Here is a 17,369-nt window from a genome sequence, read left to right as displayed (position 1 = left end):
TTCTGCAAAAGAGATTCTTTAGAAAATAACTTAAGTTCATCTTTAGATAACAGGCCCTGGATTGATATTAAAAACATGAGCTCTCTACATGCTTCCAGATCGCAACTCTCCAACAAATTAATTCTTATCAGAAAATTAAACCAACTTAAACAGGAGCATACTTGCCAATCCCATATCAACTTACAAAATTTAAAAAATGTTGCGATTAACAAATCCTCTCACACACTTTCTCCTGCAGAACTTAGTGTGCTCTCAAAGGGCCTTAACTTCGTTCCTTCTCCGACCTCCATTCCTAAAGAACTCTTTCTTATGAAAATTGAAAAGGCAGCTGCGCAATTATCAAAATAAACTGCGAATCTACTTAGGATCGATGCCATCTTTGCCATAAACAACAGTCGTCATTCTATAGATAATCTATCGCCAACAGAAAGGAAAGCAATACACCAACTTCGTATCAACAATGACTTTATTATCTTACCTGCTGATAAAGGGAATGCAACTGTAATCTTAAACAAAGCTGACTACCGTTCAAAGATTAACAACTTATTAAGTTCTAATATGTATTCTAGGCTAGAAAGTGACCCAACAAGAGAACTTCATAACCATACAAACAATCTTCTGAACTTCCTAGACACACAAGACTATCTCTCTGCTCTCTCTCCATCCCCCTCATTCCTCGGTTGTATGGCTTGCCTAATATCCATAAGGCTGACACTCCTTTAAGATCTATTGTGGAAGGGATTGACTCACCTACGTACAATCTGTCTAAATATCTTGCAGCTTCTTTAAAACAACATCATCATCATCAAATTCCAGCTATGTACCCTCAAGGGGTGTACAGGATATGACAGTACTACATGAAAAAATTACATCATTACTAACTTCCTATCTACAATTTTCCTCCAAATCAGTCCGTTACTTGTCAAGACTCCAACATTATCAGATCTTATATTTCTATCGTCTAAGGCACTTTGTACCGTATCAATGCACCTATATCTTGGTCTTCCTCTGGGTCGTTTTCCTGCCAACCTGGCAGAGAACACTTGTTTTGCTAATCTTTCCTCTCCTATTCTATTTAAGTGACCATACCACCTGAGATTAGCTCTGCTAATGCATTCCTGGATGCTGACAATGTCAAGTTCTTTCCTAATATCCTCCTTTTTAATATGATATTGCCATTGACGCCATCTGTTCACGCCTCTAATCTTTCTCAAGACTCTTATATCTGCGGTCAAGCCTCTAGTCTTTGGTTAAGTGTTTTACTTCTGATCCAACTCTCAGATCCATAAGTTAAAACTGGTTTGAACACTGTCTTGTATACAGCTAATTTAGTGTTCTGACTAATTTCTCTCTTATTCCATATCAATTTATTCAATTGACTTCCCACCATACCAGCTTTGCTGATTCTGTTGTCTATTTCTATATTTAATTTACCATCTTCAGTAAAAATCTTGCCTAAGTAGCTGAAATGTTTTACTTGTTCCACAGGTTCTCCATTCACAACACAGTTGACATTTTCAATGATTCTGCCTATTTTCACTGTCTTTATCTTTTTATTGCTGACCTTCATACCATATCTATTACAACAGTTATTCAATTTAGTCAGAGAATCTTGCAGACTTGTAGGATTTATTTAGAAGTATAACATCATCCGCATAAAGCAAAGAGCTGACATTAACATCTCCAATTTTGATATCAGGTTTAATACCACTTTCCTTCATAATGTGATCCATATAGATAATGAATAAGAGAGGGGATAATGTACATCCTTGTCTCACACCAGATTTAACATTAAACCATCTTCCTGTACTTCCTTCAATTCTAACTGCTGACTTACAACTCAAATAAAGACTAAGAATCTAATTGCTTGATATAATGCCCCATTGACACATATAACTGCAGCGTATTGAATAGCTTCTCTCTTGGCACCTTGTCATATGCTTTTTCCAAATCGACAAAACTTAAATACAGATCTTTGTTATATTTCCATGCTTTCTCGACTATTTGTCGTAAAGTGAAGATCTGATCCTGACAGCCTCTATTTGGCCTGAATCCAGCTTGTTCTTCACCAAGCTTTTCTTCCACAATTCTTCTCAATCATTTCTCAAGTATACTTGCATTGATCTTGCAGGGACACTTAGTAGGGAAATACCTCTGTAATTCTCACATTCAGTTTTATTTCCCTTTTTATATATGGGTACTGTGAGAGCTCTACTCCAATCATCGGGAATTCGTCCCTCTGTCCAGGCTTTCTGAACTATGCAGTGCAGCTACTGTAAGACTATTATACCACCATACTTCAGCATTTCTGGCCGAATATCTACTGCCTTTCCACATTTCAGGCCTTCGATGGCTTTTTTTTTCTACTTCAAATATGGATATGTATTCCTGACTGAATGCCTGGTCAGTGTTTTTTACCACTAAGCTGTCATTACTGCTTGTTTCATTTAGCAGTTTTTCAAAGTAATTACTCCATACTTCAAGGATATCTTTTTCTCCTGTTTTCATGTCACCTTTATCATCTCTAACTCCTTTTACAGCACTCTTTCCTCCATTCCTAAGCTTCTTCATTCAACAACCTCCAGAATATTTTGCCACCTTCTTGATATTTATTTTCTATATTCTTGCTAAAGTCCTCCCATGACTTTTGTTTAGCTTGTTTTACACACTATTTTTATAAATGTATGCATCCTGAGTAAATCCTAATTTCAATAATATATATATATATATATATATATATATTGATGAATCAAACAGAAATAAAACGGCCTTCATTCCATGGAGGCCAGATTGTTACTACCTATAGCAGCAGGCAGAGGGTGCTAAGAATTCCTGGGTAACCAGATCATGCTGTAATGGGAAACTAAACCTTGGAACTTTAAACTGTAGGACTCTGAGCAGTGAAGCATGGCTAGCTGAACTAACTGAAGAGCTAAAGCAACTAAAATGGGACATTATCAGATGGCGTGAAGGTAAACATAATGGTGAAAAAATTCTTCAATTAAAAAACGGAGACATTCGGTACTATAGTAGCCGAGATAAGGAAAGAATCAGTGGAATTGGATTCATGATAAACAAAAAATTGAAGAACAACATAATAGAATATGATAGTATATCTGATTGAATAGCAAGTATTATTGTTCAAATCTCAAAGAGATATAATTTTAAGATACCAATGAATAAATTTAAGAACTAAAGACTTCTTCTATCATGATGTATCTCAACTTTACAATAAAGCAAAACATTATTTCAGAATTGTAATGGGAGGCTTTAATCCCAGAATTGGTATACAACAATTAGATGGAAGTTCAATGAGAAAAATTTTGGATATGGCATGAGAGATGATAGAGGAGCAAGGTTAATAGAATTTGCAGAAAAAGAAAACCATATATCATGAATTATTTTTTCAAGAAAAAACTGATAGGAAGTGGACATGGAAAAGTCCAAATGGAAAAACAAGTGAAATTGACTTTATCCTTAGCAATAAGAAAATCATCTTTCAAGACTGTTCTGTTATAACCATCTTCAACATTGGAAGTGACCATCTTATGGTATGCAGTAAGATTCAAATAAACTGCCAAAAAGAAAAATGTTTTGAAGATCAAAGTAAACCATAGATGTACACAAATTCAACATTAAAAAAGATATATTCCAACAAGAACTAAACGATAGATTTAAAAATCTTATTATAGATGACAATGCTGATCCATCAGAAAGTAATGATATCATTACCCAAAACCTTCTACAATACTCACACTTGAAATAGCTGGTAGCACAGAAGAGACAAGACAAAATTTATGAAGAAACGAAGAGAAATGAAACAATCAAATAACCTACAAAATAAAATTGAATAGACTGAATTGTGCAAAATGATCAGAAAACAGTTTTCTAGAATCATGGAAGAAATAAGAAACTTCAATTGTAAATTCATACAACAAACAATTGAAAACAACCATAGCCACAAAAAAGCCAAACAGCAATTGATGAACAGCAACAAACAGATAGTTGCAGTCAAACTACAAGATGGGACCATAACCAGAGATAAATATACTATAGCAAAAAGAATTGAAGAATTTTACTCAGTATTATATCAAGATGATGAATTAAATGAAGAAGCAGACAACTATGAAATAGCTGAAGTACCACAGATTCTACCAGAAGATATGTGAGCATCCAAATGCAAAATGGAAAAGCTGCAGGTGAGGATGAAGTTATAGCTGAACTTCTAAAAACAGGTGGAGAAATGATCTACAAAATCTTTAATAAAACTATTTACCTTATGTCTGATGAAAAATAATGTACCAAGAACATAGAAGAAGGCTACCCTAATTCTGATACATAAAAAAGGTGAGGAAGAAGACTTGATGAACAACTGACCCATCAGTGCTACTATCAGTGGTTTACAAAAAGTCTTAGGCTCATAGGCTATGTATGACTCTAGACCTAGCACAACCAAAAGAACAGGCAAGCATTCAAAATGGCTTTAGAACAATGTACCATATTCAAGTTGTACAACAGATTATTGAACGGTGTGATGAATATCAGTTACCATTGTATTGGTTTTATTGATTATGAGAAAGCCTTTGATTCAGTATAAACTTGTGCAATACTTAAAAGCATTATGAAACTACAAGTGGAGGAGCCACACATCAGGACCATCAAATCAGCATACACCAATGACACAGCAGCAATTCATTTCAATGGAAAACTCTTTACTCTGGAAATAGTATAAGACGGGGAAGGGAAAGGTCTGAAAATAAATGGATAATATTTAAGCCATCTACGCTTTGTGGATGACATAATTATCTTTACTTCAACTACGCATGAATTACAGACTCATATCCATAAACTTCAAATTGCTAGCAAAATAGCTGACCTAAAGATAAACCTAAAGAAGACCCAAGTTATGTTCAACCAGAAATAATAAATATCAATAATGAGGAAATTAAACAAGTAGATCAATACATATACTTAGGACAACAGATATCAATGGAACAAAATATCATGGACAAAATTAAAAGGCGCACGATGCTTGGGTGGAAAGCATTTGGAAAATTACGTTCAATATTCAAAAGCCAACTACCATTATGATTGAAGAGAAAAGTTTTAAACAAATGTATTCTTCCTATACTGACATATGGCTGTGAAACATGGACACTGAATGCAAAGGAAATTCAAAAATTAATAACAACACAATTTAGTATGGAAAAAAAGTATGCTTGGTATCCCAAGATTGGATCAAAAAAGGAATGCATGGATAAGAAATCAAACCAAAATCTCTGACATCATAGGAGAGTGAAACATCTTCAGTAGCAGTGAACTTGGCATATTGCTCGAAGACAAGATCAACGATGGACAAAAGAAGTACTGGATTGAATTCCATGAGAAGAAAAACGACTATGACACCGATCTAAATCATGGTGGATTGATGATATCGTCAGATTTGCAGGAGTGACATGGGAAAGGAGAGCCATGGACAGACAGTTTTGGAGTAATCTTGGAAAGGCCTTCATCCAGCAGTGGAGGATGATGATATATAATTAGAGCCTCCATGGCTCAGTCAGTATAGACGAAGTCCTTTGGTGAGAAAGACCTGGGTTCAATTCCAGTCACCGACATGAGGAACCTTTATCTAGTCTCTTTCAACTAAAGGTGAGTTAGCCAGTCTTATAAGGAGGTAGACAGTTTTTTCATCCAGAAACTCGGGTTTTTCGTCCCTCAGAACAGGCAAACCAGCCCCATGAACACATCTACAGACATAGGCCACTCCTGGAATAAGGATTGAAATGCCTGCACAGCAAAGTGTGGGTCTACACTTGAGCATAAATCAGGATATATAATTGAAGGATGGGAATGTGTAACTTGTTCAGTTAAGCTGAATAAAATGTACATGCACAGGCAATACAGAATTAGTCAGGATCTATTTCCTAACTAATATCACATAAGTAACATATCAGAAATTTAGCTGTAACATTGTTAATCAAGTTATTTACTTTAGCAAACTACATGTATACATGTGGAGATCCATAAAAAATTAAGTGAATTAAAATTTTAAGTGAAATGCAGTTCACAACAATCATGAAGTTTCGTTTGGTAAAAATTCAACTTTGATAAGAGAAACACTTATGTTAACTGTAAAAAGAATTATCAAGAATCAAAATGGAGATTTTACAGAATTTAAAAGAGGAAAAAAAAATTAACAAAGCACACAGAATTTGCATTATGCCTAACTGAATATCCACCTCATACTACAAATTGATCACAATTCATAACTCAGTGAAACAGTTGCCAGTAATGTGTTACTGAGTGACCATTCAGGAAGACTGAACAAGTTTTAGTTCATATCTGATGTTTAGAGTATTGAGTGATCAAATATATCAGTAACTTAATGAATTTTCATTTCAATTGGAAGAAATATAAGCAAAATGGACTCTAGTTCGGACTGAAAATCTCATTTAACTATATGGAAATGTACTTTACAAACATTATTGGAAATACACATTCACAAGAATGAATAATAATTTTACTATTGCGAATAGTTTGACCAACAAGACATCATCACTGCAAAATCCCATTAACAAGGTGAAGCAAGAACAATAGAATGTTATTCCTTTTTTTTTAATACAGATTGGGCCACATGTTGAAGTGCTGCCACAATAGCTGGTTATAAAATAAAATGAAATTAAGACTGAAAATAAATAATGAAGATAAATAAATACAATAAATTAATAAATTCAAAAAAATTACATTTAATTAAAATTAAACTGACATGAAAAAAAAAAATAAATACAATACAATAAAATAAAATAAAATTTCTGCAATAGACAGACATCATCATCATCATCATCAAATTCCTGCAATGTACCGTCAAGGGGGTGTACAGGATATGATAGTACTACATGAAAAATTACCATCATTACTAACTACAATTTTCCTCCAAATCAGTCTGTTACTTGCCAAAACTAAAACATCATCAGATCTTATATTTCTATTGTCTAAGGCACTTTGTACCATATCAATCCACCTATATCTTGGTCTTCCTCTGGGTCGTTTTCCTGCCAACCTGGCAGAGAACACTTGTTGTGCTAATATTTCCTCGCCAGTTCTATTTAAGTGACCATACCACCTGAGATTAGCCTGCTAATGATTCCTGGATGCTGACAATGTCAAGTTCTTTCCTAATATCCTCGTTTTTAATATGATATTGCCATTGATGCCTACTGTTCATGCTGCTAATCTTTCTCATGACTCTCATATCTGCGGTCTCTAGTCTTTGGTCAAGTGTTTCACTTCTGACTCAGCTCTCATATCCATAAGTTAAAATGTTTGAACACTTTCTTGTATACAGCTAATTTAGTGTTCCGACTAATTTCTCTCTTATTCCATATGAATTTATTCAATTGACTTCCTACCATACAAGCTTTGTTGATTCTGTTGTCTATTTCCATATTTAATTTACCATCTTCACTAAAATTCGTGCCTAAGTAGCCGAAATGTTTTACTTGTTCCACAGGTTCTCCGTTCAAAATGCAGTTGATATTTTCAACGATTCTGATTATTTTCATTGTTTTTGTCTTTTTATTGCTGACCTTCATACCATATCTATTACAACAGTTATTCAATTTAGTATAACTGTAGCATTTTGAATAGCTTCTCTCTTGGCACCTTGTCATATGCCTTTTCCAGATTGACAAAACTTAAGTATAGATCTTTGTTATATTCCCATGCTTTCTCAACTATTTATCGTAAAGTGAATATCTGATCCTGACAACCTCTATTTGGACTGAATCCAGCTTGTTCTTCACCAAGCTTTTCTTCCACAATTCTTCTCAACCGTTTCTCAAGTATACTTACATATATCTTAACAGGAACACTCAGTAATGAAATGCCTCTGTAATTCTCACATTCAGTTTTATTTCCCTTTTTATATATGGGTACCATGAGAGCTCTACTCCAATCATCAGAAATTCGTCCCTCTGTCCAGGCTTTCTGAACTATGCAGTGCAGCCACTGTAAGACTTTTATACCACCATACTTCAGCATTTCTGGCCGAATATCTACTGCCTTTCCACATTTCAGGCCTTCGATGGCTTTTTTTTTCTACTTCAAGTATGGATATGTATTACTTAATGCATGCCTGATCAGTGTTTTTTACCAGTGTGCTGTCATCACTGCTTGTTTCATTTAGCAATTTTTCGAAGTAATTACTACATATTTCGAGGATATCTTTTTCACCCATTTTCATGCCACCTTTATTATCTCTAATTCCTTTTACAACACCCTTTCCTCCATTTCTAAGCTTCTTCGACAACCTCCAGAATATCCTACCACCTTCTTGATATTTATTTTCTATGTTCTTGCCAAAGTCCTCCCCATTATTTTTCTTTAGATAGTTTTACACAGTGTTTAGCTTTCTTACATTTGTCTCTGTATTCTCTAAGAGCACAAGCTGACTTATTTGCCAGGAACTTTTGATATGCTTTCTTCTTTTCCTTCACTGCCTCTTTAACTTCCTGTGTCCACCATGGAGTTCTGATTTTTCTATCCTTATAGACAACCTCATCACATGCCTCTCTTTCTGAATCAATCAGTGTTTTCTTCAAGGCTTGTCACTGAATCTCCAAGGTTTGGTTGCTGTTCTCAAACTCTTTCATTTTTTCTTCAATAATTTTTGTGTATTTTAGTCTACAGTTCACATCTGACAGCTGCTCAACTTTTATTCGCTTTAAAACTTTCTTACATGTTATTCTTTTCAATATGAAATTCAATTTTATCCTGCTCAAGACTAAATAGTAATCACTTCCAATTTCAAATCCTTTGTACATTCTGGTGTCCTGCACCGGGGAGAAAACATCACTATCAACAATAACATAGTCAATGAGACTTTTCTTATTCCTTGCCTCTTCTCTCTATGTGAATTTGTGCACATTTTTATGTTGGAACATGGTGTTAGTAATAACCAGTCCATGTCCTGAGCAGAAATTCAAGAGATATTTGCCATTATTATTAGCTTTGCTCTTTTCTCCAAATTTTCCCAAAATATTTTTGTATGTCTGACAATCATTTCCCACTCTGCTATTTAGATCTCCAACAAGGACCAACCTTTCATTGTGTCAGATGCTTTCTCTAAAGCATGAAAAAATTCCTCCACTTCCACCTTAGTAGAACTTTCTGTGGCACAAATAAGTCTCATTGTCCAGTTCCCCATTCTCATATTTGCCCACATCACTCTACTTGAGACTGCCTGCCATTCAAGAAGATTAGCCTTGTATTTAGTGTTGAATACTATCGCTACTCCTTGTTTTCCATGATTGTCACTGCCTGAATATAACATTTTGTATTTATTGCTCAGAAAGATCTCACCAGTTTTTGTCTTTTTTGTTTCTGTCACCCCAATTATGTCGTGGATAGACAGTTGCATAAATTAAAGTTTGGGCAGTGTAAAAGTACTTCAGCACTCTCTTTGAACAACTGCTCAATTCAAACTGATACCGAAGTAATAACAGATTTGTAGTGGACCAGAGGATCCAATAAGTGCTGTGCCAGACAAGATTTTTCAGGCTTATTGTGATTGATGTACAACTGGTGTTCCTGCAGTTATTTTTTGATTGAATGCCCCATTTGTCCAAAGTATGAGAGAAGGAGGAAAAGAGGGGCCTATTTATCTTTTGAGAGGATAACCAGAGTAAATTTTATTTATAAGGAATAATGCAGGGACTAAACTTTATCTTTTCAGGATCTTCACAACTCCTTTAGAGATACCTGCAATGTATGAATTTGGGACTCACTATATGAGTTCAGAGTTCCTAGCACATAGATGCATTTAATCTTCTTTGAAGTGAAGCCATTCTGTAGCATGATGCTTTAGGTGGCATCAAATTCTAGTTAGAAATTCTGAAGATTGATGCAGACAACATGTGCTCTGTAAGAAGGAATTTAATGATGTCAATTTTTTGGAATGGATGATGGGCTGAATCTTGTAGTATGTTACAGCATGTGAAGGCAGTTTTCCAATGAACAGATATAAGTACTCAAGATGGAATATGAAAAAGGAGAATTTCCAGGAAGGCAAATTTTCCATCTTTTTCTTTCCCCATAATGAATCGATGTGTGGGTGCTGATTGTTAATCTTGGTTAGGAAGGTAGGTAGAGATGGTGTTTCAGGTTCAGGCCAGATAATGAAAACTTCATCCACATAGCATACCCAAAAGGAAGGTTGATTGAGGAGAATAAGGGTGCCATGAAAGAAATCAAATTATAATAGACAGCTAGACAGGCATGTGGTGAAGTTGTCTGCAAGGATAGAAAAATTAGAACTCCATGGTGGACACAGGAAGTTAAAGAGGCAGTGAAGGAAAAGAAGAAAGCATATCAAAAGTTCCTGGCAAATAAGTGCTCTTAGAGAAGACAGAGACAAATGCAAGAATGCAAAACACTGTGTAAAACTAGCTAAACAAAAGTCATGGGAGGACTTTGGCAAGAATATAGAAAATAAATATCAAGAAGGCAGCAAAATATTCTGGAGGTTGTTGAAGAAACTTAGGAATGGAGGAAAGAGTGCTGTAAAAGGAGTTAGAGATGCTAAAGGTTACATGAAAACGGAAGAAAAAGATACCCTTGAAGTATGGAGTAATTACTTTGAAAAACTGCTAAATGAAATAAGCAGTGATGACAGCATAGTGGTAAAAAACACTGACCAGGCATGCAGTCAGGAATACATATCCATACTTGAAGTAGAAAAAGCCATCAAAGGTTTAAAATGTGGAAAGGCAACAGGAGTGGATGATATTCGACCAGAAATGCTGAAGTATGGTGATATAAAAGTCTTACAGTGGCTGCACTGCATAGTTCAGAAAGCCTGGACAGAGGGACGAATTCCCGATGATTGGAGTAGAGCTCTCATAGTACCCATATATAAAAAGGGAAATAAAATTGAATGTGAGAATTACAGAGGTATTTCCCTACTAAGTGTTCCTGGCAAGATCAATGCAAGTATACTTGAGAAATGATTGAGACGAATTGTGGAAGAAAAGCTGGGTGAAGAACAAGCTGGATTAGGCCAAATAGAGGCTGTCAGGATCAGATATTCACTTTACGACAAATAGTTGAGAAAGCATGGGAATATAACAAAGATCTGTATTTAAGTTTTGTCGATCTGGAAAAGGCATATGACAAGGTGCCAAGAGAGAAGCTATTCAATACACTACAGTTATATGGTGTCAATGGGGCATTATATCAAGCAATACTTAGTCTTTACTTGAGTTGTAAGTCAGCAGTTAGAAGAATTGAAGGAAGTACAGGAAGATGGTTTAATGTTAAATCTGGTGTGAGACAAGGATGTACATTATCCCCTCTGTTATTCATTATCTATATGGATCACATTATGAAGGAAAGTGGTATTAAACATGATATCAGAATTGGAGATGTTAATGTCAGCACTTTGCTTTATGCGGATGATGTTATACTTCTAAATAAGTCCACTACAAGTCTGCAAGATTCTCTGACTAAATTGAATAACTGTTGTAATAGATATGGTATGAAGGTCAGCAATAAAAAGATAAAGACAGTGAAAATAGGCAGAATCATTGAAAATGTCAACTGTGTTGTGAATGGAGAACCTGTGGAACAAGTAAAACATTTCAGCTACTTAGGCAAGATTTTTACTGAAGATGGTAAATTAAATATAGAAATAGACAACAGAATCAGCAAAGCTGGTATGGTGGGAAGTCAACTGAATAAATTCATATGGAATAAGAGAGAAATTAGTCAGAACACTAAATTAGCTGTATACAAGAAAGTGTTCAAACTGATTTTAACTTATGGATCTGAGAGCTGGGTCAGAAGTAAAACACTTGACCAAAGACTAGAGACCGCAGATATGAGAGTCCTGAGAACGATTAGAGGCATGAACAGATGGTATCAATGGCAATATCATATTAAAAATGAGGATATTAGGAAAGAACTTGACATTGTCAGCATCCAGGAATGCGTTAGCAGAGCTAATCTCAGGTGGTATGGTCACTTAAACAGAATGGGCAAGGAAAGATTAACAAAACAAGTGTTCTCTGCCAGGTTGGCAGCAAAAAGACCCAGAGGAAGACCAAGATATAGGTGGATTGATATGGTACAAAGTGCCTTAGATGATAGAAATATAAAATCTGATAATGTTGGAGTCTTGACAAGTAACAGATTGATTTGGAGGAAAATTGTAGATAGGAAGTTAGTAATGATGTAATTTTTTCATGTAGTACTATCATATCCTGTACACCCCTTGAGGGTACATGGCAGGAATTTGATGATGATGATGAAGAAATTATATTCTTATTTCAATCCTAAATCTTAAAAATAATAATTTTTTTAGGTGGCAAACAATAGGATGAATTTTATCCCAGTGTGACACCACTATACAGCTTACTGGAGGTCTGAAGTGGCTTGAAAAAGTTCCATGTTTGGTCTGTAGAGCAGGGTTTCTTTCCAAACTATGTAAAAAATAAGGAAGAAAATAATCTGGAAGAAACTCCTGTGATAGCAGCTGGAAAGTGTCAGAAAGAGGTAAACTGGTAGAATAGGATTTGAATATCGAAACTGAACATGATGTCTGTAGGCTTTAGGAAAAGGTTTTTAATTTCTATAAGGAATACTGATGGATTTTTCAGCAGATTAGTGGCCTGTAAGGAATTTGAGCCAGGCAATAGGTGGGACTATCTATACAATTGACTAAGGATGCCAACAAAAAAGGACACTCCTTTGTAGCACATTTTGCATAGACAGAGGTTCTTCCAAAATGGATCTTCAGTTTTTTGATAGTGTCTTTGTCCCAGCTGACCACTTTTCTAAATAGAAAATTCAGTTTGGCTATTAGTATGGAGGTTTGGCTATTAGTATGGTCTTGAATAATCTCTTGGTACAAAGTTTGATCTTATTTGTAAAAGAAGGGAAATTTTCCTGTTATACACTATGTCCATTATTACTACAACTTCCACTTTTTTTGTGATGAAGAGCTGTTGCAGGTCAAGGATTTTGCACCTTGATTTTGGCTGGAGACATGTTTGGGGTTGGAAGTTTGGCTTTAAATAGCATAGAGGAAATTTCTAGTCGGAGTTTATTAGCATCATCACTTGAAAGGGCAGGCAAGTTTTTCTCTTAATGTTATGAAGGAAATTATATATGGATTTTTTTTTAGGAAGTTTCTGAAGGAGTGTCCAGATATGTTCATCACTCATTGGTTTGTGGCAGGATAAATCTTGACAGGTTTTGGCTTCTACACAAGGGAGTCAAACTTGTCAAGGGTACATCTACATATATTGTGAGATCACTGGAGACATTGTCTAGATCTTCTTTCATCAGTTTTTGTAATAGCTTTGATTTCTGTGAATAGACTTGGCCCACACTAGTCTATCCACAGAAATCAATCACACAATCACATCGTCCATGACAACTATTTAGCTAATGGCCTTCCCCATGACAAAATCAATAAAATACTATCCAAATCCTCCAAATACAACTCTACCCCAAAATCCAGAACACAAAAAAAAAAAACGAATTGCTATTCAGAAAAAATCTTGCAAGTTTTAAAAAAGTATAACATACAGACAACATTCAAACCATATCAGCAATTAGCTACCCTTATCCACTCAACAAAAGATCCTCTCCATCATCTAGTCCATCCTGGGGTTTACAGCATCCCTTGTTCCTGCAAACATTCCTATTTTGGACAATAAGGAAGAACAGTCAACACATCTGTCTTGAGGAACACAGAAACTGTCTATTATCTATGCTACAGCCACTCCATAGTAGAAAATGCTATTGATACAAACCACTAGATCCAATGGGAGGAAAAAAATCCATTTTATATTAGAACAGATATAAATTGGAGAGATTATTCCTAGGATCTGCCACAGCACTACAGGCTCCATCACATAGGTAAGGTGAGCTGCCTCACCTTACCTATGTTAAACTGTGAATGAAATTATTTTGTATGTTTTTATTCTTCATTCACATTTAACATAATCTACCATATCCTAAGCAAGACTTGTTTAAATATTATTTGTTAGTCTCTTGCTTAAGATTTATTATTCGTGTATTTTCCTTGAATTTTATCTGTTATTATTTAATTATATAATTTTAATATATGTCATACTAATGAAAGGACTCTGTAGTAAATACCATTTATTTTATTGCTATATTCCTTCAGTAATATTATAAGATATTCTATGTATGCAACTTTTATGTGCCTTATGTGAACTGTAATATATGTTTTATTTATTATATTTGTAAATGAAAGTGAAGGAAGAATCAAGTAACTATAATATTTATTATTATTTTTCATTACTATGTGTAAAAGTATAATCTTATGTAATGCTTATGTTTACGTTTTGTTCGTTGCCATGGAGACAGAAATAAAATAAAAAGCGCGAGCTTAAGGCGTGAGCTGTGGTAATTGGAAGCAAGAATTAAAATGAGTTAGACCAGAGAATAAGTTGAGGTGGGAAGAAGGAAGGTATATGAACGGAAGGTGAAAGTAAACAAGGACACTCAAGGGCAGGAGCATTCAGAACACTATGGAGACGAGGAGAAAACTTATAGGCAGCTGAGAGTAAAGTCAGCGGTGGCAGTAATAGGAATTTTAGTGCCGTAATAGGATTAACAAAAGACCGGAAGATTAATAGGCAATCGGAATAATTCCACAAAGTTCTAGAATTACTACATATTCCTATATCGCTTTGAAGAAGGATTGTGCAAAGCTCAACTTGTTATACAGTAGTAAACATGGAATAATTATTCTGCCTTATAGCAAGTCCGTCAAGATTTGTGTAGCGTGATAAATAATAATTCAGTTATCTCCGTGAAGAATTCTTTTGAATAGTGTTGCATCAAAGTAATAAGTGAATATAGTTTTGAAATGTGCTCACGTTGAATCTGATGTGCTATGGATTTAACCCGGTAAGAACAGTCCTATTTTATTTTAGTTCAGTGTGAAGATTTAAGTGATAGCTCGGTCTGAAATATCTTAACATTTACTGTGGCATTTTGCTGAGTTTAGCCGAAGTTAGAAGCTTGAAAGTAATTCCCCTTGAAGTAATAACTGCCGCCATTAATAATATAATAAGTGCTTGCTGACTAAGTGTTAAATTATAGAGTGCAACTGAGTGATACCAGTAAAATTTATTTACTTAGAAATTCTGAAGTATTGAACTCTGTGAACAATTGTATTATTAGGAGAACTATGAATTTAGTATCTGAAGATATGTTTGATTCTATGTGAATGTTTTTGACCTGAAGAACTAAGTTATTTGTATTATCTTATTTTCGGAGTTAAAATGTATGTACTTGTCATATAACCTTGTATTAAATGTTTGGTTTTATTGATTTCAATATTGTGTGTGCCTGATTCCTTTTCATTGCACCGTTCATAAAAAGTTCAGATCTTGCGGGAGCCTTAAGTGTAAAATATTAAATTCAGCCTATATGTTTAATGAGACTGCTAAATTAATTGAAGATTGATTCTACTATTTGCATAGGCTAATCTAAATATAAGGTGGCGCAGTATAAATATAAATTTCCCTATATTGAGATTAGTAATCAACCAGCAATTAATCGATTTTATTAAGAACAACCTTACAACAAGATGGCGGATCCAAAAACTAGGAAACACGATCCAACACCTAAAATATGGGAGACTTATTTTGAGAATGTTAGAGAGTTTCCATCACTGCACATCCTTATGAGCACTAGTTAGGACTGTAGGACCCTGTCTTTCTTACTCAGTTTGCATCTGCCTTCCAGCTGCTAGTGTGACTACAAGCATATGCTTAGTTATACTCTTTGTGCCTAGGAAGATGCTTTGGTGACCGAGGTGAAATAATGGCATTCACTCCATTAGGATGAGAAAGAGGCAAGAGCAGGGAAGGGTAGAAGTTAACATCCAATAGACCAAAGCTTGAATGCCATTTGAACAGGAGGTGGGTTTCTACATTTGAGCTTTTCAAAATCAGATTCAGATTGGTTGAGTTTGTTTTTTACATTTAATGCAGGTTGTGGTGCAGCCTGAGAATAAAGCTGCATTCTGTCTCACACCACTTGTGATATGCTAAATAATTGTAATGGGAATAAAGCCTATGTTTCTCCATTCCATCCAGAATTCCTGACAACTTTAAGATTACTTGCAATTGTCAGGAATTCTGGATGGAATGGGGAACATAGGCTTTATTCCCATTACAATTATTTACATTTAGCACCAAAGGACAGGAGACAAAGAATGGCCAAGTGAAGGGTATTCTACAGTAAAGGAAATCTGGATAGGTTTAATCAGAAGAAAGCAGTTGTATGCATTTCCAACTGTGCACAAAATAAAATAAAATAAAATAAAAAAATCTTGAATTTTATCAACATATTCATAGTGGACAAATGCTAAAAGATTTGCACAGTTTGAAACATCTACACTTTTGTCCAATTGTAGAGAATAATATAGACTATTAAATGCTCTGATAAGTAATTGTTCTTTCATGTTTTGTGCTATTTTTTCAATTCACTGTGTTGTTTGATAATGGAGTCATATTGATGTTTTTTCTCCCAACATAGCCGACACCATCATTTTTTTTTTTATTGCAAAACAAAGATATTTGATATGAAGCAATTACAGTGTTTTCATGTTTCTACCAGTTGCAATAATTTGTTATACCCTTGTTTTTTTTTTACTAATGTGTGGTTCTCAAAGTTTATTTTGAACAAATACAACTCCTACCCCATTAGACATCTTATTTTAAGGATTTATGTTAAAAATCCTGTTTATATCCTACTGATTCTGTTCAATCTCTGAGCAGTCACATAAATGATCATTTCTGGCCTGTTAATTTCATACCTTTCTTGCTCTTTAAATAAAATAAACTTAATAAATAATTTCTCAGAAAGATATATATACATTTGTTATGATATACACCAAAAGTTAAAATGTAGTTTTAATAAAAATATAGTTGTTTTTCTAATGGAACATTACCTTAATTTTGTGGCATATTCAAATTCAACAGAACATCGATCTTTGATGAACTGTCCATATTTTTCTAGGAACTCTATACCTCTTTGCGTGTGGGAACCTAAATTATCATATTGATCCTATATTGAAAAATAAAAAAAATAGTTACTACTACTAATGAAACTGTATTCTAATTGGGCTATATAACAAAAAAAAAAAAAAGCATGAAAATAATAAAGTAAATAATGATTTATTCCAATTAACTAATATATTGGAACTACTCTAGTTGGTGTATGAAGTACACAGCACTAGCTTTGAAAAGAATTTCAAACTCAATAAACAGGGACACAAGTAAAGCAGGCAAAACAGATTTTCTGCTATCTTTAGTGTGCAAAAA

The 17,369-nt window shown here is 34.5% G+C and overlaps 1 protein-coding gene across 4 annotated transcripts in view; it reads right to left on the bottom strand.

The window, feature by feature from the left end:
• LOC150103934 (formin-binding protein 1-like) overlaps positions 1-17,369 on the bottom strand; it is a 405,525-nt gene that overhangs the window by 305,252 nt on the left and 82,904 nt on the right. For all 4 annotated transcript variants that reach the window (XM_090396622.1, XM_090396623.1, XM_090396625.1 and 1 more), the window contains exon 2: positions 16,997-17,112. In XM_090396622.1, the coding sequence (XP_090252748.1) occupies positions 16,997-17,112 (116 nt within the window). The remainder of the gene's footprint in view (positions 1-16,996; positions 17,113-17,369) is intronic.

Source organism: Typopeltis vanoorti, chromosome 8 (genome assembly GCF_054136105.1).
Source record: "Typopeltis vanoorti isolate ZY-2024b chromosome 8, IOZ_Tvanoo_1.0, whole genome shotgun sequence".
NCBI classification, from domain to species: Eukaryota; Metazoa; Arthropoda; class Arachnida; order Uropygi; family Thelyphonidae; genus Typopeltis; species Typopeltis vanoorti.
The sequence above is the reverse complement of the archived record's forward strand: the minus strand, read 5'-3'. Positions and strand labels throughout refer to the sequence as shown.